The 23,360-nt window shown below is 42.3% G+C and overlaps 2 protein-coding genes across 4 annotated transcripts; one reads left to right on the top strand and one right to left on the bottom strand.

The window, feature by feature from the left end:
- Positions 1 to 6,227: 6,227 nt before the first annotated feature.
- LOC123079079 (mitochondrial-processing peptidase subunit alpha) lies at positions 6,228 to 16,618 on the bottom strand. 3 transcript variants are annotated; one of them, XM_044501751.1, is made up of 13 exons: positions 16,313 to 16,618; positions 11,908 to 12,017; positions 11,393 to 11,689; positions 11,155 to 11,322; positions 10,896 to 11,063; positions 10,716 to 10,796; positions 10,470 to 10,536; positions 10,273 to 10,370; positions 9,423 to 9,495; positions 9,256 to 9,326; positions 8,875 to 8,924; positions 6,855 to 6,967; positions 6,228 to 6,742 (listed from the first exon to the last, which is right to left on the bottom strand). In XM_044501751.1, exons 1-13 carry the CDS (start codon positions 16,590 to 16,592, stop codon positions 6,690 to 6,692), a joined length of 1,629 nt encoding a protein of 542 aa, XP_044357686.1. In that variant the 5' UTR covers positions 16,593 to 16,618; the 3' UTR covers positions 6,228 to 6,689. The 3 variants fall into 3 exon arrangements, with proteins under 3 accessions (XP_044357686.1, XP_044357687.1, XP_044357688.1); XM_044501752.1 differs by lacking the exon at positions 11,908 to 12,017 and adding an exon at positions 14,719 to 14,940 and having other exon boundaries at positions 16,313 to 16,494; XM_044501753.1 differs by lacking the exon at positions 11,908 to 12,017 and having other exon boundaries at positions 16,313 to 16,527.
- A 1,371-nt stretch (positions 16,619 to 17,989) lies between these two features.
- On the top strand, positions 17,990 to 21,885 carry LOC123079078 (phosphatidylglycerophosphate phosphatase PTPMT2). The gene is made up of 6 exons (XM_044501750.1): positions 17,990 to 18,470; positions 19,210 to 19,332; positions 19,515 to 19,608; positions 20,737 to 20,819; positions 20,906 to 20,995; positions 21,095 to 21,885. Exons 1-6 carry the CDS (start codon positions 18,255 to 18,257, stop codon positions 21,491 to 21,493), a joined length of 1,005 nt encoding a protein of 334 aa, XP_044357685.1. The 5' UTR covers positions 17,990 to 18,254; the 3' UTR covers positions 21,494 to 21,885.
- Positions 21,886 to 23,360: the final 1,475 nt, after the last annotated feature.

The raw sequence follows: 23,360 nt of genomic DNA, 5'->3' as shown, positions 1-23,360 counted from the left end.
GAGGGGCCCACAAGGGTGGGGGGCGCGCCCTACCCCCCTGGGCGCGCCTCCCGACCTTGTGGCCGCCTCGTGGCTTTCCTGACGTGCACTCCAAGCCCTCTGGATGTCTTCTGGTCCAAAAAAATCATCGCGAAAGTTTCATTCTGTTTGGACTCCGTTTGGCATTCCTTTTCTGCGAAACTCTAAAACAAAGAAAAAACAGGAACTACCACTGGGCTCTAGGTTAATAGGTTAGTCCCAAAAATCATGTAAAATAGCATATTAATGCATATAAAACATCCAAAACAGATAATATAATAGCATGGAACAATCAAAAATTATAGATACGTTGGAGACGTATCACTTCTCTCCCTCGGGATCCTCCCGATCCAGTTACACCTGAGACCAATCGCAGCCTCCACCTTCTCCTCGTTTTCCCCTCCTGTCCAACCACCGCCACCTTGCCAAGTCCCGCGCCAAGCCAGCACGGCGCCGTCCCCTACTTCTGTCGTGCGAGCACGTGAGGACGAGGCCAGCGCCAAGTCCCGCTCCTTCCCCTGCCTCGACCGCGTTGACCGCCCGCGCAAGGCCAGCCGAGCCAGCATCGGCCTAGAAGCCACCCCACCGACTAGCCCGTGAGCCCACGAGGTGAGAAGCACCTCAAGCCCGATCCTGTTCGGCCCGATTGCTCAGATTCGACCCATATTTTTTTCCTGTGTGCTGCGGATTTGTCCAATTATCCCAGGATTTGCAGATTTGCAGAAAAACCCTCATCTTCATGCATATAATAACTCTTTAACCCTGCATCGGATTAAAATGACTCATATATGTAAAATGCTTAGAATTTCATCTAGTTTAATAATATCCAGCTTTCATCCATGTTTGAAATGTTTAAATTGTTGTTTGCATTAATTTGCACAAATGTCATGTTAAGATGATTTATTTCATAACTAAATAACCATAGCTCCGAATTAAATAAACTTTATATGTAAATGGGCTATAAAAATGTATAGATTAACACGGTGCACTTACTTTTGCTATTTAACAACTCTAAAATATGGTTTAGGCAGAATAGTACCAAATTCAAAAATTGCATATGAGGATTTTCCGGAATTGTTGTTTGTTGTTCCGGCCTCATTTAAACTTGCCTAGATATGTACTTTTATTGTGCTTCACCTCTTGCCATGTTTAACAGTATTTAATATTGTTGGATACATAAATGAGAGCAAACTAAATAATCGATTGTGGTGTTTCGTCAATATGCAACTCATTGCATATTGAACTCCACTTAATTTGTAGTATTGTTTGTTGCACTTTGCCATGCCATGCCTTATTAAACCGGACATGCATCATACTTGATTGTGCATCATGCCATGATTATGTGATGGTTGTTTACCATGTTATTTGCTTCTTTCCGGTTGTGCGTCCTTCGATAGTTCCGGTATCGTTGCGATTGTGAGGATTCGTTCGACTACGCCCGTTCGTCTTCTTCATGGACTCAATCTTCTTCCGAGTGGGATTTCAGGCAAGATGACCGTCACCTTGGATCTCACTACTATCTTTGCTATGCTAGATGTCTTGATGCTATCTCTATGTCGCGCTACCCACCACTTGTATATCAAGCCTCCCAATATGCCATGAAACATCCTCTAACCTTTTCACCATCCTAGCAAACCGTTGTTTGGCTATGTTACCCGATGCCTGCTAGAACTACGTCGGTATTTCCCCAAAGAGGAAGGGATGATGCAGCACAGCGATGGTAGGTATTTCCCTCAGTGATGACACCAAGGTTATTGAACCAGTAGGAGAACCAAGCAACACTACGTAAATAGCACCTACACACAAATAACAAATGCTCGCAACCCGACGTGTTAAAGGGGTTGTCAATCCCTTTCTGGTAACGGTACCAGAAATTGGCAAACGGATGTGAGAGAGTTGTAATAGATTGATAGATCGAACGCCAAATAAAATAAATTGCAGCAAGGTATTTTTTGTATTTTTGGTTTAATAGATCTGATAAAAGCAAAGAAAAATAGATCACAAAGGCAAATATAATGAAGAAGAGACCCGGGGGGCGTAGGTTTCACTAGTGGCTTCTCTCGAGAAAAATAGTAAACGGTGGGTAAACAAATTACTATTGGGCAATTGATAGAACTTCAAATAATCATGACGATATCCAGGCAATGATCATTATATAGGCATCACGTCCAAGATTAGTAGACTGGCTCCTGCCTGCATCTACTACTATTACTCCACACATCGACCGCTATCCAGCATGCATCTAGTGTATTAAGTTCATGAAGAAACAGAGTAATGCAATAAGAACGATGACATGATGTAGACAAGATCTATTTATGTAGAAATAGACCCCATCTTGTTATCCTTAATAGCAACGATACATACGTGTCGTTTCCCTTTCTGTCACTGGGATCAAGCACCGTAAGATCTCATTACAAAGCACCTCTTCCCATTGCAAGATAAATAGATCAAGTTGGCCAAATAAAACCCAAATATCAGAGAAGAAATACGAGGCTATAAGCAATCATGCATATAAGAGATCAAAGAAGACTCAAATAACTTTCATGGATAAAAAGATAGATCTGATCATAAACTCAAAGTTCATCAGATCCCAACAAACACACCGCAAAAAGAGTTACATCATATGGATCTCCAAAAGACCATTGTGTTGAGAATCAAACGAGAGAGAGGAAGCCATCTAGCTAGTAACTACGAACCCGTAGGTCTACAAAGAACTACTCACGCGTCATCGGAGAGGCACCAATGGACATGATGAACCCCTCCGTGATGGTGTCTAGATTAGATCTGGTGGTTCTAGAAGTTGCGGCGACTGGAATTGATTTTCGTCGACTCCCCTAGGGTTTCTGGAATATTGGGGTATTTATAGAGCAAAGAGGCGGTTCAGGGGGCACCCGAGGTGGGCACAACCCACCTGGGTGCGCCTAGGCCTCTAGGCGCGCCCTGGTGGGTTGTGCTCCCCTCGGAGCACCCCCCAGGTGCTTCTCTGGCCCACTGGATGTCTTCTAGTCCAAAAAAATGACAAACATTTTCGTTGCGTTTGGACTCCGTTTGGTATTGATTTCCTGCGATGTAAAAAACATGCAGAAAACAGCAACTGGCAACTGGCACTATGTCAATAGGTTAGTACCAAAAAATGATATAAAATGACTATAAAATGATTATAAAACATCCAAGAATGAAAATATAACAGCATGGAACAATAAAAAATTATAGATACGTTGGAGACGTATCATTACCGCTTTGCTCAGCCCCTCTTATAGCATTGCTAGTTACAGGTGCAATGCAGGTTGTTCCATGTTGGGACATGGATATCACGGGATATCACATTATCTCTTATTTAATTAATGCATCTATATACTTGGTAAAGGGTGGAAGGCTCGGCCTTTCTCCTGGTGTTTTGTTCCACTCTTGCCGCCCTAGTTTCCGTCATACCTGTGTTATGTTTCTTAATTTTGCGTTCCTAACATAGTCGGGGTTTATGGGTCCCCCTTGACAGTTCGCTTTAAATAAAACTCTTCCAGCAAGACCCAACATTGGTTTTCCATTTGCCTAATAACAACTAGAACTTGCATAGGGACTTTTCGGACCATGAGGACTTAATTAACAACCCCGGGCTAGTGCTCCTCACGAGTGTTGGTCCAAACTAGAGCACCTTGCAGCGCCCCCTTGGCAACTTGGGTCTCAGCCAACCGTAAGCTTCGCTCATCCGGTCTTGGCCTGAGACGAGATACGCGCGGCTACTATCAGGGTGTCGGCATGCCGGAGGTCTTGCTAGACTTGTTTTACCATTGTCGAAATGTCTTGCGAACCGGAATTCCGAGCTTGATCGGGTTGTTCTGGGAGGAGGATTTTCCTCCGTTGATCGTGAGAGCTTGTCATGGGCTAAGTTGGGACACCCCTGCACGGTTTGAACTTTTGAAAGCCATGCTCGCAGTTATGTGGCAGATGGGAGTTTTTAATATCTGGTTGTAGTGAACTTGAACTAAACTCAATTAAAATACACCAACCGCATGCGTAACCGTGACTGTCTCTTTTCGGGTGAGTTCGAGAAGAGAACCCGGTTGGGTTATGTTTGAACGTAAGTAGTTCAGGATCACTTCTTGATCATTACTAGTTTGCGACCGTTGCGTAGTTTCTCATCTTATTCTTGTACCCGTAAGTTAGCCACCATACATTGCTTAGTGCTGCTGCAACCTCACTACTTATCCATTCCATACCCATTAAGCTTTGCTAGTCTTGATACCCATGGTAATGGGATTACTGAGTCCTCGTGGCTCACAGATTACTACAACAACAATTGCAGGTACAGGTAAAGCGATGCTTTGACGTGAGAGCGATGGTTGCTTGTTTTGGAGTTCTTCTGGTTCTTCATCTTCTTTGATCAAGGGATATGTTCCGGGTCGGGACCCTGGGATTAGCAGGGTGGATGTCGTTCTTCTTTTTTGTTTGATTTCATCCGTAGTCGGATCCTACTCTTCTGTATGATGATTGCTATGTATTGATGAACTGTTGTATTCATGTTGTGGCTTGTGGCGAGTGTAAGCATTTATCTTGTATTCTCATCCATTCAGTACATGGTATGTTGTAATGATATCCACCTTGCTATGCGCTCGAAATGCGATTGTGCCCCAATCATGAATTCATCACGTGATTGGGATAGAATCGCATCTTGGACGCTACAGCAGTCCTAGCCTTCTCTCTCAATCTCAATGTCGTCCCTCGCCTTCATCTTCTCAAGCTCCATATGCTCCCATGCCTTCAACCTCTCCATCTACATCCTCTCCATCTCAAGTATCAACCTTGCATCACCCTCTTTTTCTCGAAGTTACCTCTTCCTTTAGACATCCAAGTAGAGTTTGTACCTTGCACTTTTTGTTTTTCCTCCCTAATGTCCTTTTTTTTTCAATTCCACATTTTTGTTGGAAAGGAGCTCCGCCATCGAGGACTACATTTAGTTGTATGTTCCATTACTTGTAGCTCTATCTTTCTCCCCCTTCTCCCCCCTCATCATCCTACTTCAATTCCATGTTTTTGGTGGGAATATATACTAAAGGTTAGAAAAAACAACACCACCTCTAAGCTTAGCATCCAATCTAAGTTTTTTTTTTTACATCAAAGTACTATTGCAAGGTGATCACCATATTATCTTTTACAAGAGTATCAACAATCTCCACGGGTGGATCTTTCATCCACCCCGCACACACCTTACTTCTAACTAGTTTGGCTAAATCACGGGCAATGCAATTAGTCTCTTTAGGAGCATGCTCAAAAATAATATGCGAAAAATCACACGCAAGGTGATATATATAATCAAAAACTGCCTTTGATAGACCGAAAGAGCGACCTCGACCTCCATTCTTCATTGTCTCTATCACCTCGATGTTGTCGGAGTTCACCTCTATGCGGTTACACGCGACTGTAGTTGTCAAACTGAGACCAAACCATAAAGCCAGTGCCTCGGCCATAAGCGCATATCCGCACCAATCAATTTCCCCGTTTCCTACCGCGACGAATCTGCCATCTCCGCATCCAATCTAAGCTAATCAAATTGTTATTTTACATGTTTTATCATTTATTAAATAAAGATAGTTTAATCCCATAGCACCTATGTGATGCTAAGGGACATCACAAAAGATACCTAGAAGAGGGGATGGAGAGAGAAGCTTGACATGTACACTTAAGCGGATGTGTCCCTTCCAAAAGAATAAATTCAAATAGTTCGTAGAACATTTCAAAAAGGAAATGGAGCAAATCGTTGCATCCTATGAAAAATAACACAAGTATGAAGATCTAATGTAGAATTTTTTGCTGCATTAGGCGAATGCTCGCTTCGATGTACTCCCTCCATTCCGATTTACTCGTCGTGGTTTTAGTTCAAATTTGAACTAAAACCACCACAAGTAAATCAGAACGGAGGGAATAGCACACAGATGTCGAAGTTAGAAAAAAAATGTACGTACAAGCAAACTGGAGGAGCGAGTGGGCTTGGGCTCACGAGAGAGCAACCTCCTAGTAGCTCCAAAAGAAATGTTTGTAGAACCGCAAATTGTTCAAATGTACTCCCTCCGTTCACAATATAATATATTTTGAATATTTTAATATGAACTACATACAAACAGAAATGTGTAAACAAACACGCTAAAACATGTGTTTATATATCCGATTAAGAAATAAGTTCAAGCATCTTATATTTGTGAAAGAAGGGAGTATTTCTTAATTCTTATGCTTTAAAAATCTAGCCGTAAGAACTGAGCTAAGGCACAATACAAACAAACAAAATGACTAGAAAAAAAGACGAAAAAAGGAGTTCAAGCCTGCTGCCGATCTTTCAAAATATATACATAATTGAGGAAAATAATTACAGTACTAACTAATACTCCCCCCCCCCCCCGTCCCACAATTCTTGTCGCAGAAATGAATGTATCTAGACGTATTTCTAGTTGGGAACATTTTGTTTTTGCCAATTTTGTTTTTGGTTCTAGATACATCCATTTCTGATACAAGTAATTCAAGGCGGATGGAGTAGTAAGACAGTCAGCACCACCAACATGTTTTCACAGTGCATAAAAAAATGTGTTCAGCGGGGTCCAGTGGTTAGGGCCATTGCCACAAGAGTTACACATCTCTGCATATCTTGTGCAGCCGGAACATGTCCTGCAATGGGCTTTCGCTCACTTTGAATGAAACTTCCTGCTAACAGACTCGTAGGTTGGGACATTAGTAACTGCAAGACAAACATTTTTGGTAAACCACAAGACCACGATCGCAACAATGTTGCGCAATCTACTTGAGGGCAAAAAATGTAAAGAAGAACGATGTGCTTAGTAAGAACATACCATCACCCCATGATGCCATCGTAAGGGGTGTAGAAATAATGTTCTTGGCAGTTGAAGAAATGTCATTCAGAGTAATTGCTTCGACATCGTTCAAGAATTTCTCGATGGGTTTCCTGCAATGTCATGAAAGCTGAATCACTGAGGTTCAGAATCAAGGAAAAAGTTGAAATGGTACTTTATAGCCATATGAGAGCTATCAAGTGCTGGCTAGGTAACAAAAAGATGTGGACAATGCTTGTCCTGCAATAGCTCCGGCACCTGAGATTAGCATAGCAAAACAGTGATATTTATCTGAAAACTCCCTCTGTCCCACAATATAGTATGCATTGGTTTGCGCAAAAGTCAAGCTTCACAAACTTTGACCAAGTTTATACAGCAAAGTATTTTACTCCCTCCGTTTCTAAATATAAGACCTTTTAGAGATTTCAATGTGGATTACATACGGATGTATATAGATGTATTTTAGAGTGTAGATTCACTCATTTTGCTCCGTATGTAGTCAATATTGGGACCTCTAAAAGGTCTTATATTTAGGAACGGAGGGAGTACATCTATAACACAAAATATATACTATATGAAAATATATTTCATAATGAATCTAAAGAAATTGACTTAGTATTGTAGATGTTCACAACTTTTTCTATAAACTTGGTCAAAGTTGACAAAGTTTGGTTTTGAAAAGATCTAATACACTATTTTGGGACAGAGGGGGTATGTAAATACTGCATGTAATTGCTACAATATGGTCGACGTGTTTATTCACAACAAAAGGAAAAATGATCAATCGCTTGCACAAATAATGCAGCTGCCAGCTAGAATGCAGTAGAAGGTCAATTTCTAGCTAGACTACGGATCAACAACTGGAGGACTCTGATATCATGATTTTCATATGGTGATGTGAAGTTCATTCAGCTTGGGTATAAAGTATAAACTTCTGGACAATCCACAAGATAGATGCAATAACAGCATGAAAATTCCAAAAATGCCCCAACAAGGCTTATCTGAAGCAAAGCATCCTCTGGAAAAGAATAACTGCAAACTGTCCTAGCTCTGGAAAAGAAGCAAAGCCCCTACAGCCACCTCAAACTTGGTTCACCAAGCCATTTCACCCAGATCGAGACTGGAAGTTTCTCGCTAAGTCATGATTATCGTAGCTATTTTCCGTACATGAGCCTAAGGGCAACTCCAACGCGGATCACCTATCGGACATCACTAACAGCCAGCTGGGCGGAGGCCATCCAACTATACCCACAAAATGTCCGCCCCTTGTCAAATGAAGAGAGGAGAGAGAAGGGAGGGAGAGGGGAAAGTGGGTTTGTGGTGGGGTCCGAGGCCAAGTTGGTGGTGTCCACGGACTTCCGGACTCCCCTAGAACTCCCCCCAGTTTGAGGATGGTTTGAGGAATTTCAGACGTCCAGACATTTTGGGCAGATTTGAGGATCCACGTTGGAGATGCCCTAACCAAATTCTGCACTACATGACTTTTTAGTTCCATTTTAGCACAGAATGTTACCTAATCGATCCACCATCAGGACTAATACAGAAAAACTATAACGTGAACTATGAAACCTCCTCATATATTTCATCAAACAAATTAAGAATATCTATTTGAGTTCCAAAACTAGTAAGCATGTTGATTCTTCAGAAAAAAAAATTATAAATTTGGAAAATATTTTCCCCTCAAAAGGGCACTGCAATGTTTACACAAGCACAGATGTAAATGTTGAGAAATACTGTTAAAAGTTCAAACAGAAGAGAAGGTAACATAACATTAACAGTGTTCAAACCAGACCGTAATAACTGCCTAGTTTGGTCAATAGAGTCTATATGATTTCCAAATGATTGAATGCATAGCTAGTGCAAGTGAATGTGAAACATCATGAACACTGGGGAGTTGACTTTAGTAGCTACTCCCTCCGTCCCAAAATATAAGATAATTTTTCACACTATTCATAGTGTCAAAAATGATCTTATGTTTTGGGATGTAGGGAGTAAGTTACAAATGCCTGTCTAGCCATACCTTTCACCATAAGTCATAACCTGCCTCCCAATGTCTTCACATGCAACAGCCTGGAACGAATAATACCAAGTATCAAGTATATAATGCTTCTTCCATTCTTAAATAGACAATATTTTAGAATAAGCAGTCAAAGTTTAGACTTTGATTGCTAATATAATACAACTTCTAAGATTTTTCACATGAAATTGAAATTAGCAGATCATCAATAGAATTTCCATAGCATGCCAATTTATATAAGTTCCATTAACATACAAGTAGAAAAGGCAATGGTCAAATGGGTGTATTTGAGACCATGTGGAATGCCTATTTAGGAACAGAGTGGGGAATGAGTTAAAACTTAAAAGTTTTTCTGAAGGATTCAATTAGGGGTTGAATGCATACTCTTGATTCCAAGTCCATCAAAACTTTACACTTTGCTGCCTGTTTAGCTTGATCAAGCTGTCCTTGTGTAACTAAGTAGAAACACAGAAAAGTGGGAAAATTAATGAGTGGTCAATTTAGTTCTACAGATGATTCGTTACGCAGCAGGTATCAAATAAGATGCAAACCATTTCCAGGAGTGGCAACTTCAAGAAGTTCCCCAGCTGCCAAATCCACAGCCTTCGAGGCAAAATCTGGGCTCTGTGATCACAGGACACAAAAGAATGTTAGATTAGATACAATTATATGACAGAAAATAAAAAATAGTAGAATGATGAATCTGTGCATAAGTGTGATACCAGGTCAAGCAATAATTTGTCCATTTGACTGCACCATGAGAATAAGTAAACTACAAAAGGAAAATAAAGAAACGACACCAGCTTGAGTCTGGGCAATTCTTTACTCAACCTTTACACATTATTTGCGTTGTTTGTGTTCTAGGGAGAAGTAGACAGTGAAAACGATTCAAAATGTTGGACAAAATAGTGATAGGATGGACGGGAGGTAAGATAAACAGACATGCCAAATGGCTGAAATTAGGATAGGTTACATGCCTCTTTGGTATGGAGATTATATCGCAACTCTAACTGGATAGCCCCCAGAAAAGTACTAGACAGTTAGCTTTTGTTATCTGCTTATTGCTACTGAAGGCATCAAAAGTTTCCACTCTTCCCCTACTCAAGCTACTTTAGCCTTTATGTTGGCTGGAGGGGCCTTTAGCTGTTTGGCTACGCATCTTTTCTCTAGGTAGGAGCAATAAGTTTCTTTGCCTTAAGCTGTTTCATGTCATGTCGTTTCGTGTAAGACTAATTACCGTATGTCATTAAACCCAGTAATCAGAAATGATAAAACATACCACTTAGCAATGCACACAAATTTACTATTTCTGGGAGATACAAGACATCACAAAGTTTTATTCACATCTTGAATTTCATAGATAAAAAATGACGGATAATTTATGTCTGAGAAGATGCTTACGGTTGTTGCAAGAATTCCAAAAAGACCAGAATAGTTGTAGATATGATTGAAAGCGGAGAATGATTCGATCTGATGGTAGTGGCTTAATATCCGGAGAGCTGTATGTAAAGAGTCGTGTTAAAGTAAAAAAAAAAGTAATTAGAGTAATTTAATTTTGAATCATTGGCAGGGATGTAGAATTGAAAGAGATGACATACATAATCGAGAATACAAGCCCTTGCCAACACCGCCAGTACAGAACCAATCACCTCCCCCCATGAGCTTCTGCAGAAAAAAAAACTTATTATTATAGTGGGCAGTGGAAATTGGACACATAGTTCGCTTTTAATATGCAAGCATGATAATCAGTAAACCACACAAAACCTCGAAGAAAAGAAACTGCTCGTCTAGAATTTTGTCCGTAAATAACAGTCACTTAAATATTTGCCAACGTCCACCAATACCTGAAGGACAGTTACAGTAATAGCTGTTTTCTCTTCATACCATCCACCTGGCACTTCAAAAGCAAGAGCAACATGTGTGTTCTGTCGACGGGAGAGAACAAGTAAGAACAATAGAAGTAAATCATAGATACATCACCATGACCAGACAGCGCAAAAGATAGAAAAACAGCACGAACTCACTTGACAGTCTGCTTGACAACGATAGTCTCCTCCCACATAAACTGACTTTGGCTCTTCTGGACGCTTCACAGCAGGAAGATCAGAGAGAAGTGGCTCAGCAATTGAAACTAGCACATCATGCTCAACGCCTGATGCCGCCAGGACCATCCTGGGTGCTGTGTAGTTTTCCTAAATGCCTCAATGCATACAGATGTCAAAGCAAAATCTTTCTAACTAAATAACAGCACAGATGAATAGATGACAGATTAAAGGATCTTACAGCAATGAATTCCTTAAGAATGCTACTGTCCAATTTATGTATGGCAGGCTCTGGTGCTATCAAGGGATTTGCCAGTGCCCCAGTATAGCCAGCAGAATGGAGAGCCTCTAAAAGTAAACCTTGAGGATTAGCAGAAAATTCAGCTATTTCAGCTTTGATCTCCTCCAGCTGTAAGACAACAAGACATTAATACAATGAAGGGTAAACCTGGAGCGCTTACCTTTAAATGATGGAATACCTGCTCTTTAACCTCCCAATCAAGAAATGCTGGGTTTCTCACACTATCAATAAGCACTTCAACCATATCAGGTACATAGGCCCTGAATGCATCATAGGTATAGCACATTTGTTCACGAGTAGCTATCGCAGAGACATTCCCTCCAATGGACTCTACCTCGCGTACTAGCCGCAAATGACTCCTGTTTGTGGTGCTCTTGAATGACATTCTCTCCAGTAGATGCGATGCTCCAGATGAACCAGGTGTTTCATACATAGAACCACAATCAATATACAATCCCACTGTTGCTGCTGGACTCTGCAGTTAAGTCCCTATAAATTACTCCCATGTAGATATTAAGAAAAAGGAACATACTGAAACATCTGCAGGCACATAGTGATTGTAGCGACCCGACCCGAATGGATCAAGTCTCTGTGCTTAAGTGTCATCCCTGGATCGGTATGCTGACACACACAGTACTCGAGGATTTATAACAGAGGTAAATCACATGTATAAAGTAACGTAAATACTATTACCTCAATCCAAATAGCGGAAGTAACAAGGTTGTGGATTCCCATCAACACCAACGGCAAAGTTGAGTGTAGAAATCGTAACCCTAACGTATCACTTACTCGTCGTAAGAATCCTGCAACATGAAACGTTGCAGCCCGAAAACGGGTCAGCACATGGAATATGCTGGCAAATTCACACCATAGAGAAATGATGAACAAAGGCTATCACTACATGCATATATGGCTGGTGGAAAAGCTCTATGGTTATAATGTTTTTGCGAAAAGCCAATTTTTCCCTACTGCAAAGGAATAAATTTTATTTAACTATCATGGTGGTTGTGAAACATTGAGATGGTTGACAGCATCTCAATCCCAATTAAGTATCATCATTAACCCAACAATATTAATTAAAGTAACATGATGAGATCAACGGGATAATCCAAGAACTAGATACTCAAGATGTCCATAACCGGGGGCACGGCTAATCATGATTAGTTTGTACACTCTGCAGAGGTTTGTGCACTTTTCCCACAAGACTCGATCGCCTCCGCTGGATTCTCGCACTACATGATGTTTGAGAAACGGATGACCGAGACATAGTCTTTCAGAAGCGTTTGCACCTTACGATGTGATAGACCGTACCACCTACATCCCCTACATCTGCTAGTCTACCACTGTAAGAGTTCACACAACTTAATCAACTATGCTAGAGCCCATAATAGCTTGCGGCTGCACACGGAAGTTTCTAGCATGAATAATCTCATGATCCCTTTGAACCTGGGTGGCGGTCCAAAAGAAAACAGGCAATCCTGGAATACCCAGGTACCTCAATCCACCCAGATGTGAGTTTTAGTTGCCACCTTAAGTAAACCATTAATTAACAATCTCACATCTGTAGTGAATATCTCTCAAACCCAATCCACGTCTACAAGCATAGCATAGCAATATAGGCAAACGTAGAAGTAACTCCCAAGGGTTTGATAATAAAACAGGTGATAGGTACTACCTCATCTACTTCCCAATTCCCACAGTTCAATTAGATCCTAACCATGCAATGTTTGAGGATTGATCTAATGCAATAAAACTGGGTAGTAAAAGAGGTATGATCAAAGTGTTACTTGCCTGCAATGTTGATGAAGATGATTCGCACTCAATACTCTGGATAGATCTACTCGTCACACTCCGGTCAATCTATCGTAAGCAAGCAATGGTAACCACACATAAGCAATCACTCAAAAGATCAGAAAGAACGAGGAAAACAATTCGGAAAACTTCAAAACCAAGCAAATAACTCTTGCAACATAGAACAATTTCTAACAGTACCAAAATTAGATAGATTTGCCCTTATCAAAAAGTTTAGGTCAAGAGCTTCGCTTTGCAAAAAGAATCAACTCAAACGGAGTTACGGAACTTAAGTTATGAACAAAAGAAGTTTGAATATGAATTTGAACAAATTTCAAAATTTGAAAATTTCAAAAAGTTGACGTGACAGGTTAACTGGATAGGTGAAAACAAGACGAAACTATAGGCGCTGGGTTCATCTAATTTGGATGAACGAGTAAAAAGTTATGGCTATTTGAAAAATCAGGGCCAAGCTGTTTTGCAGAAGAAAAATAGCTACGGCTAAAAAAAAAATTAGGTCTAACGCATAAATACAGAGAACGAATAAATATACCTAAAAGACGACTTCGGAGTGAGGAGACAACTTCCAAAAGTCCCGCCGAAGAGGAGAAATATATTTTTCTTTAAGGAATCTAGTCAAACCAAAATTTTGATTTAACCCGAATCGGATGATTTTTGGAGGCTCTATGGTTCTATATTTATTGGTGGAAAAAAGGCTTAAAGGTCAAAGGCTAGGCAATGTGGGACTAAACGTAGACGAAAAACAAAAAAAAAGAGAAAAGCGCATGGGCCTAAAGCTTCGGCCGGCCGCGCGCGTGCGTGCGGCCGTTTTTTTTTCAAACACTAAAAGAAGGAAAAAAATTAAGAAAAAGATTTTTTTTTCTGCATACATAACCAAAAAAACAACATGGGCCGGCATGGGTGCACTGTGCACGTAGGCAACGGATAAAATTTGGGCGGCACGTACAGTTTTTTTTATTAGAAACAGAAAGAAAACTGTATAACGAAAACAAAAATAAAATTGTACATAGGCATATTATATATCAAAATTTTCAGAAAAAGATTTCCTACAGCATGGGCATTTTTCTAGCATTAAATAAAATCCACAAAAATTCAAATAAATCAAAGAGTGCTACTGCTCTACTAAAATCCAATAAAATCATTTTCAAAATACCAAAATTAATTCAAATTTATTTCTCTCCAATTTTCTGTTGTAGGGAATCATGTTACCCTATTTTCAATATATTTTTATTTTGGAGAAAAATAATTTGAATAAAACCCAAATTGAAAATAATTTCCAAAAGGACTTTAAATTAGATCCTTTTAAACTTCCAACTCATATTTCATATGTTTTGAAGAAGTCATTTTATCTTCTCTCATGAAAATCATTGAGTTGCTTGAAGTTTCTGAATTGGAAATATTTTCAAATGATATTTAAATATTTTCAACACCCCTTTTCATTTAAATAAATGGAAGAAGTCATGTCATCTTCTCTCGAGGGTTTTGTGATGAAAAGAATTTGAATTCATGGAGATCATAAAAGCAAAATGAAAGTTTGGGAAAGTCCTTTTATTCCCTCTCATTTAACTTTCAAAAGATTTCGAATTCACTCACTTTCAGTCAATCAATCACACAACAATCCAACAAACAATCAAATCTATCTATTTATTATAACATTCCAAAATTTAGAATTTTGGGATGTTACAGTGATACCGTTGATGTTTCTGAAGCAATTTTGAGGCCATTCGGGAGAGAGGTAACTTTTGCCTTGGCTGGCTCTACAAAGTCTGGTAGTGGTGGAGGAATGGTGATGCCTGGGAGAGGGACATCAAGAGTTGGAAACTGGGTTGGCTTGCCACCAAGAAGCCAACCAAATAAACCACCAGAAGACTGCTTCACAACACTTGTACTAGCAAACCTACTAGAACCATGTTGCTGCAAGCACAAAAAGAAAAGAAAATGTGCGGCGGCGAGAACATCAGGTAACATCACTAAAACTCTAAAAGTAAAGGTTGAAAACTGAGAAGCTTGAACATGAAACCAACTTGTGTGCAAAATACATAAGTTAAAGGCAGGCAACACTGAAAATAAAAAGCAATAGGACCAAATTGCAAACCAAAACCCACCACATGTAAATCTGAAGTAACAAATTGGTGGCTAAGTAACATATATCACTCCTTGAGTTTCAACTACAATATATTGTCGATGCTCTAAGTATGATCTAATCTTACAACTTTACGTGTGAGGAAGTGTACCAGAATAAGTAATGGACACAAGGACATGATGTTCATACAGGTTTAGACCTCCTTAAAAATGATAACAAAGTTACTCGTGTGTTTTTTATATTGGACATGTTACAAAGGAGGTGATGCTTGACTAGTTAGAGGGAAAGACGTGAACAAGTGTGTAATGTCGAACGGGATACGAAATGAGGTGACATGGGAATTGTTTGTCTAATAACATATAATCATTGAATGGGCACAGTTCCTTGGTATGAAGAGACACACATTGGATCACAAGGAACAACAAACTAGGGTGGTTCTTGTCAGAGACTCTGATGATGGTGCCTCTAAATGACAATTGTTTGACAGTGCCCACGCACATTGATGAGTGTGTACGACTTATGGCACTTGGTAGTGTGAGTTGGTTAGGCACATGCTGTCTGTAGCAGACAGATGGAGGTATGGATTGTGCCTATCTGCTGGACCCAATTTAGCCTTAAGGCTAATAATGACAAAGTTAACCAAAATGTATATGATGCCATATCGCCAACTACATTTTAAGCATTTTATACAGTAATCACAGATTCATGATATCGATGCGCCAGAGATCTATTTTTGTGTTTATGTAGCACAGATTCATAGTATCGAAACCGTATCACTTTTTTGTATTTTCACTGAGCTATAACACAGCCTAGCCCAACATAAGTAGTACCAGCTCCAATACTGAAATCACATCCTGCAGATCGTGGTTCTAATTGGAGTGTGGATCAAATAAAACGGTATTTACATCACCTCAGAAATTTGTCTAGCTCGGTGTCTGTCAGAAATCACCCGACTTCTACTATCAGCATCCCTTCTCTAATCGAGGGATAACGAGCACAGCACATCACCCGCAGCAAACCCCATGCGTATACACTCTAGCCCCCGTTTCTAAGTGATGGAATTGGAAGCTAGACCAATCGAACATGTAAACAACGGCATATGAATCGGCAGCAACTCCATAAGCACCAGCCGACCAATCAGCTCGTCTGTCTGACGAACGCTGACGGTTTGCTGCGGGGCGGGCAGAGGGGGGAAGAGGGTACCTTGAGAGCGCGGAGGTGGCTGCCGGCGATCCGGTACATGGCTGCCGCCGCCGCGGCCCGGGAGCTCCGAGGGCGGGGACTGGCGACAGGGAGGGAGAAGAGGGGAGGGCCGCCGAGGAGCTGAGGGCTCTGTGTTCGTGCACGACGAGAGCGTGCGTCGGTTGAGTGAGTCTGGCCGGGTCGTGGGCCGTAGTTTTGAGAATGAGCAGGCTATTCCGGACCTGCATACAATCAGCCCACCGTGCTTATCGTGAGCGAATCCGCGATACAATCGGCCCATGGCGGCTCTACTCTCTGCCGCGAGGATTTTTTTTTGGAAAGATCGGATGATTCGGATCCAGCTAGTCGACCATGTTGTTCGAAAAGAATAAGGGAAAAAACTTGCCGACCACCGGTCACCCGAGTCAAACAGTGCGTCGGACCCACCAGAGTCACAGGGGCCACACACACCATGATCGCTCGCGAGGACCTGAGCCGCCACGGGCCCACACACAGCATCACGCAACAGTAGGATGCGTCCAACGGGCACCGCCCACGTGGAGCCCACGGCAAAGCTGGAAACGGGCGGACGGCCGGCCGGCGTGGCGAGGGGGCAGCGCAGCAGGACGCACGCGTACGAGTCGCGTGATACACACCGCTGACGACGCCAGCTCGGCGCGGTCCACTCGTTCCGCTGGCTCCAAAACCTCGGCCGTTTTCCCTCTCGCGGACGCGGGAAATCTCGCGGCCGGGCGTTTCGGGTGACCGGGCGGTTTTACCTGGAATTATTGGTGCGCGATTAGGCAGTTTTTCATCCGTACCCTTCAGTTCTGTGTGATTATCTTCGCGCACCTCTCCGTTTACAAGGTAGCTTTCGAACTGGTCTTTATTTTCTTATACACTTTTGAGCCACTCTTTTATAGTCAGGTTAGCAGTATGGTCTTCCTGAGCGCCTTGTGTAAGCTGTCAGGCAATGTCATGATCCGTTCTGTGATGCCAACTTTACATCCTTTTGCACGCTTCTATGGCTCAGTTGATGGGGGATTATCTAGGTCAAATGCACGTCGTTGTCACCAACAACCTTGCCTTGTTCCTCGCCGATGTGTAAAATTTTATATGTTTTCGTGGATGTGTTATTCTTGACCCGTGCTGTCCAATCAACCTATGGCTGGTGAATTATCCTTACTTCATTTATCTTTGGCAAAGAAATTGTCACCCGATTAAAATCATAAAAGCTTGCTATCAGCATTCAAACCAAGAATTAGTTATAAGAAGATTGCTTGCTTACTATGTCCAATCCCTTTGCACTTTTTTTTATTTATAAAAGCACCATTTCTCGTTTAATAGGCTAATGGCTCCTTCCATGAGTAAACATTCTTCAAGAGTTTCGCTCCAGACTACATTATGCATCTAATCGCTCCGTGGCAAATGAATTAGCATTATATGAAAATATTAACATATTTTTATAAGGGTTATGTCTTTTTAGAGTATACACATCATACATGGAGTCGTGAAGAAAGCTTTGAAGATTTGTTGCACCTACTCCCAAGCATGGAAAGGAGGTCGCTCAGAAGGAAAAAGGAAAATGATGAAACCGCACAATTACTCGACTGTCAAGGGACCTGGCGAGATAAACGCACCCACGTTTTGTCCACCAATGAATCCCATGCCACCAACCAGCAAACAACCCACCCAAAACCCGGATCCGATTCAGCAGACTCGCCACCTGTTTTCGCCCCCGCAGTCTTCTCCTGAGGTTTTGCCCCCACACTCTTCCCATTTCTCGCGTCTCCTCTGGCCACCACGAGGAGCAGAGTCCGAGCCGCAACGCCACGCCTCTCGATCCACGAATCTCCCCTCTCAAATCCCCCGCGGATCTGCTGGTTCCGTGAGGGTTAGGAGCGCGCCGGAGCCTGGAGGCGTCGAGCTGTTTCGGGAGGGAAGGGGAGGGGAGGGGAGGCGCATGAGGATTCGCGAGCTGGGGGACGGCGACGGGAGGCCGGTGGAGGGGGAGGAGCAGGAGGAGGCCTGGGCAGGCGGCGGCGAGGTCGTGCGGCTGAGGGCCAAGCGCGCGCTCGTCGGCGCCGGCGCCAGGGTGCTCTTCTACCCGACGCTTCTCTACAACGTGCTGCGCAACCAATTCGAGGCCGAGTTCCGGTGGTGGGACCGCGTCGACCAGGTGCTGACCCTGCCTTTAAGCAAATCTCGTGATTACTTTGTTTCGGATTATAGGCCCATAGTGTATGCCTATGGAGTAGTATTGACTGATTCTTGTTCGATAAATTGGTTCACTTGGCCTCCATAAGATTGGACGATAGGGCGACTCTTTTAAACTGGTGATGAAGGGTGTGATTTTGGGCACCAGTTTTTCATCAGGGTTTTTTCGGTTCCATCTACACTGGGGGCCTCTATATAAGGGTTACATCTGGTTCCATGATTGCATCTGACGCAGTGACTCTCCACAGTTAGTTTTGTCCAGAATTGCTGCTTTCTTCTTCTTCTTTTTTGTGCGTGAGAGTATTTCTTGTAGTTGACGTTCGGCTGTTGGAAAAGGCATGGCTGTTGTGAGCGGTGATTGTTGTTGTGTCTGGTCATTTCAGGCTCCATTTTCCAGTGCAATACATTTGAGCACTTTTTCTTCAGTATCTATGTTACTATAGCTTGTTCTTCTGTATGATTGTCTTTTGGTCTTCCATTTGGCACTGGCGGGTGAACATGTTTACATGCCTAGGACCACAGAATCCTTCTGTTGATTAGGTGGTGAAAGGACGCATTCATCCCTAGATAGCATACCTTGTTTGCTGTTGTTAGGTGTTGTGATTTTTGCTTTGCACAATTTAGCATTTCGGTGTATAAGACTGTGACGTGTCTCTGATATAAAGATTTCATCATCTAATTTGTCCAACCTCCATCTGCAGTGTATTTTGCTAGGAGCTGTTCCTTTCCCTAGTGATGTTCCACGTCTGAAGCAACTTGGAGTTCAGGGAGTTGTAACATTGAATGAGCCTTATGAGACTCTGGTACCAATGTCCTTGTACCAGGTAAATTTTACATTACTTGATTTCATTGTTGCGTGATTTCGTTTGTATTTTGAGTTTTGAATTAATAAGTGCAATTCCATCCATAGTGTGGTCGATTCACAGACATGCCCCATCAGTCTACTGTGCTTTTCTAATTAGCGAAACAAATATGTACTGATGAGTAACACACCTTCTTTTTCCAGGCCCATGGGATCGATCACCTTGTGATTGCCACAAGAGACTACCTGTTTGCACCATCCCTCGAAGATATTTGTCGAGCCATCGATTTTATCCACCGTAAGCTCATGCCATTTCTTAGATGCAAGTGATAAATCATTAAAACTGCATATCAATTCTCCTGGTGTTATGGAGTGTTTTTCTCCTGCAATTAAGAAATTGATTTAGATTTGGGATGCAAGGAATGGAAATGATAGCTTGCGGTCAACTGTACTGAACCAAGTATTGTGTACATTGTCTGTTAGGTCGTCAGTATCTGATGGAGTAGGTATAACAATATATAGGTTGCGACACTATCTTTTAATGCAAACCCCCTTCCCAGCAGCAGGATGAAGGGTTTGTTTGCTGTCGCTGCGGATGACATCATGCATGACAGTAAGTGGAATGGGCTATATAAATGCCTATGACAAAGAAACTGAGACCCTGTTATAAAAGTCGGCCATTTATGTAGACAAGGATAGTACACTACGTTCTCAACACTACACTTTACTGGTAAACTATCAAGGAACTACATTTAACAAGTAATTTCACAAACCACACTTATCAGAGTCACAACGGAACTGGCAGGTTTGCCCTCACCCATCAGAGTCACAAGCGTAAGTGTCCATGAACATGAAGAAGTTGCACCTATCCCAATTCATGATGATGTAGCTGACGGGTGTGACACACCGTTGTTTTTTGTTGAAATTCCAAAGAATCGCTTTCTGGACACTGATACAGAAATGGGGTGATTCTTTAGACTATTTCTAAATGTGTAGTTCCTTGATAATATGTAAAAAAAACGTCTAGTACTAAAAAAATTGCCCATTGTGATTTTTTTTCCTGCTGCTGCTGCTGTTGTTGTTACTAGAGCTTGTTCTGCTTTCCAGTTCTCTTGTTTTAATGCCGAATTCTGAACTCAATGATGAGCTGTCTTCTGAACGTTTTCAAACAGCAATGCCTATCTGAATTGTATGTAAGATGTAACTATGTAGTATCTTCAAGCTTCCTTGACAGCTGCCCTGTTGACCAAGGATGGTCTGATCCCAATTTACTAATTTAGTACACTTGTGCCTTGGCATTAGCAATAACAAATGTCCATTGAGTTTGGTTTGGATGTGAAAGAAATAAAGATCAAATATTTGTTTTGGTTAAATTTAAATAGGTCTCAAATGGGTAGAAGTTAATGCATAGTTACCTGTTTTTCAGGTAATGCATCACAAGGTGGCACTACTTATGTTCACTGTAAAGCTGGAAGAGGACGAAGCACCACTATTGTTTTGTGCTATTTGGTAAGATAAGCTGCATACATTTCAAACTGAATGTTATAAATCCCATTCAGTTGCTGATGACAGCTTATCATCTTCCTTGTCTTCAGATCAAATATAGGAGCATGACTCCTGAAGCAGCTTTGGATCATGTACGATCCATTAGGCCCCGAGTGCTTTTGGCACCGTCACAGTGGCAGGTATAAGGACTGTTGTATTTGTGTTCTATACAAGTGGACGCTATTGCTATTCAATCATGCATCTGCTAAGCTGCTTTTGCCAATGACACAATTTTGTAGGCTGTTATCGTATTTAGCACTCTCACCACCGGACGTCTTCCAGTACGGAGTACAAACCTAAACTGTTATCTAGAAGGCACCAAAGCCTCCATTCCTGACAGAGATATCGAGGACTGCACTATGGAGTTTGATTACGATGATGGCGGTTTACCTCTTTGTCAAGTTATGGTACCGAGGCCAAGCAGTCCGACTGGGTGTGTCGATGCAGTGTTCATAACAGAAGCAGATCTGGAGGGCTACGATGCATACGTTGATACTGGGAAGGATGTTGTGTCATTTGAAGTAGTAGCCAGTCGCAAACCCATTATGAGGAGACTATCGTGCCTCTTTGGATCATTGAAAGTTACCAGCAACTGTGAACCAGCCCCAAGCCGGTTTACCGAGGTTCGCGCCTGCTAGGTAGGCCTGCTACTGGCTTTGCGCAATTTTCAACATGTTGTGAGTCAAGATACGTGATACTCCCTCTGTAAAGAAATATAAGATCTAAATGCTCTTATATTTCTTTACGGTGGGAGTACATTAGTAGATAGGCAGGCAGTCAGCCAGTCAGGCATCGTAGAAACACATGTTTCTACAGCCACGGCAAACGCCACCGGGAAGAAGCTTTGTGTGCATAGGGAGATGGAGAGTCTAGAGTTGTGAATGTGCCGATTGCCTTTTTTTCACTCGGAAACATGTGGTTTGATTTCACCATTGTTCTTTGGAATAAAAAGCTGATCATGTTTGGTGTAAGTATATTTCTGTTAGTTCATATCTTTTGGAATAAAATGATGTTGAAAAACGTTCGTATATTATTATGGGATGGAGGCAGTAGTTTATTGCTCTCCTCTTATGGTGAATCTGGTCACTTCAGTCAGGCTTAGTCCATTGGAAAGAAATGCCTCCTCCAAAGGCCACTGTTGATTTTTTCATGAGTTTATACTGTATGAAGTCACTGGCGCTAGCAAGAAAAAGAAATTATAGCATTGAACCGGAAGATGCTTCAACCTTCGTGCTCATCCACTTCCACAAAACTACCCTCGTGCCCATCCTCTACCCCACCTCTAGCCAGCGCATTCCTTCAACCTTCGGGTGCGACCTATCCTCCTTCCCTTGAATCTATCTAGGTCTCCCTCAACCACGCGCACCTCCCTTCCTCGGCTTTTGAACCTATCATCCAGCGCTTCCTAAAATATCTCACCGAATGGGCAGCACAAAACTTCTCTTTCATGGAGCAAGACTTGCTCTCATCTCCTCCACTCTTGACGTCCTCGCCACTTATTTCATGTCTGTTTCTAGGCTCCCTGAGAAGATCATTAAAATGCTAGCCGCGGTTCGTAGATCCTTCTTCCGGGCTCCGACGCAAAGTGTCTTATTGCTTGGAAAAATATATGCAGTCCTAAAAATGCTGGTGGTCTAGGCATCAAAAACCTAATTCTCCAAAACAACTGCCTCATGAAATTTGCCTTCAAACTTCCCCAAAAAATTAGACTTGCCTTGCCTTGGGTTAACTGGTTCTTCTAGTACCACTCTCTTGACTTTGCTAACAAACCTAACAACCCGTCCTTCCTCTGGAAAATTATAAATCATCAACTTTGTCCCCTTCAAAAAATATCCTTCGTCCTTACTAATAGTGGTTCCTCCACCTTTTTTTCGGCTCGACCCTTGGCTTCTCCCTACTCCTTTCATTGACACTTATCCCCACATTTTCTCTCACTCCGCTTCCCTCTCTGTCTTGGTATCTCATGTCATGCTTGCTGGTTTACAAGCTACTCTGCGGAATTGCCCAACCAATGTTGCTTCTGTCGAGCTTGCATCTGTTTTGTCTTTGTTGCACGATGTCACCGCCAGCGACATGCCTGACGATAGGTTCCTCGCCCACAGCTCCTCGTTCTCCTTGAGGTGCGCCTACTCGTTTCTCTCCTCCGACCACGAGATCGACCTCAACCGGGTACATTTGGAGTCCCAAGGCTCCTATCAAGGTTAAGATATTCGGCTGGCTTCTCCGTCGTGACAGGCTGAGCACGATGGCGAATCTACTCCGCAAGTCCATCTCTCCGGACTCTTCCTGTCCCCCGTATGGTCTCACACTGGAGGATGCATCGGACCTCGCCATTCTTTGCCCATGCGCGGCTCAGGTTTGGTCCCTCTTGGGCCTTCAGTCACCTCTCTCCATCGACCTCGTCTAGGATACGCCAACGCCGGTTGGCCTCGACTTCAATATTTGGCCCACCGTCGCTCTCGCCATCCTCTGGAAGCTTTGGGACTCCAGGAATGCTCGTGTCTT

Source organism: Triticum aestivum, chromosome 3D (genome assembly GCF_018294505.1).
Source record: "Triticum aestivum cultivar Chinese Spring chromosome 3D, IWGSC CS RefSeq v2.1, whole genome shotgun sequence".
In the NCBI taxonomy this organism is placed as follows: domain Eukaryota; kingdom Viridiplantae; phylum Streptophyta; class Magnoliopsida; order Poales; family Poaceae; genus Triticum; species Triticum aestivum.
This window is presented reverse-complemented; position numbering and strand designations above follow the sequence as displayed.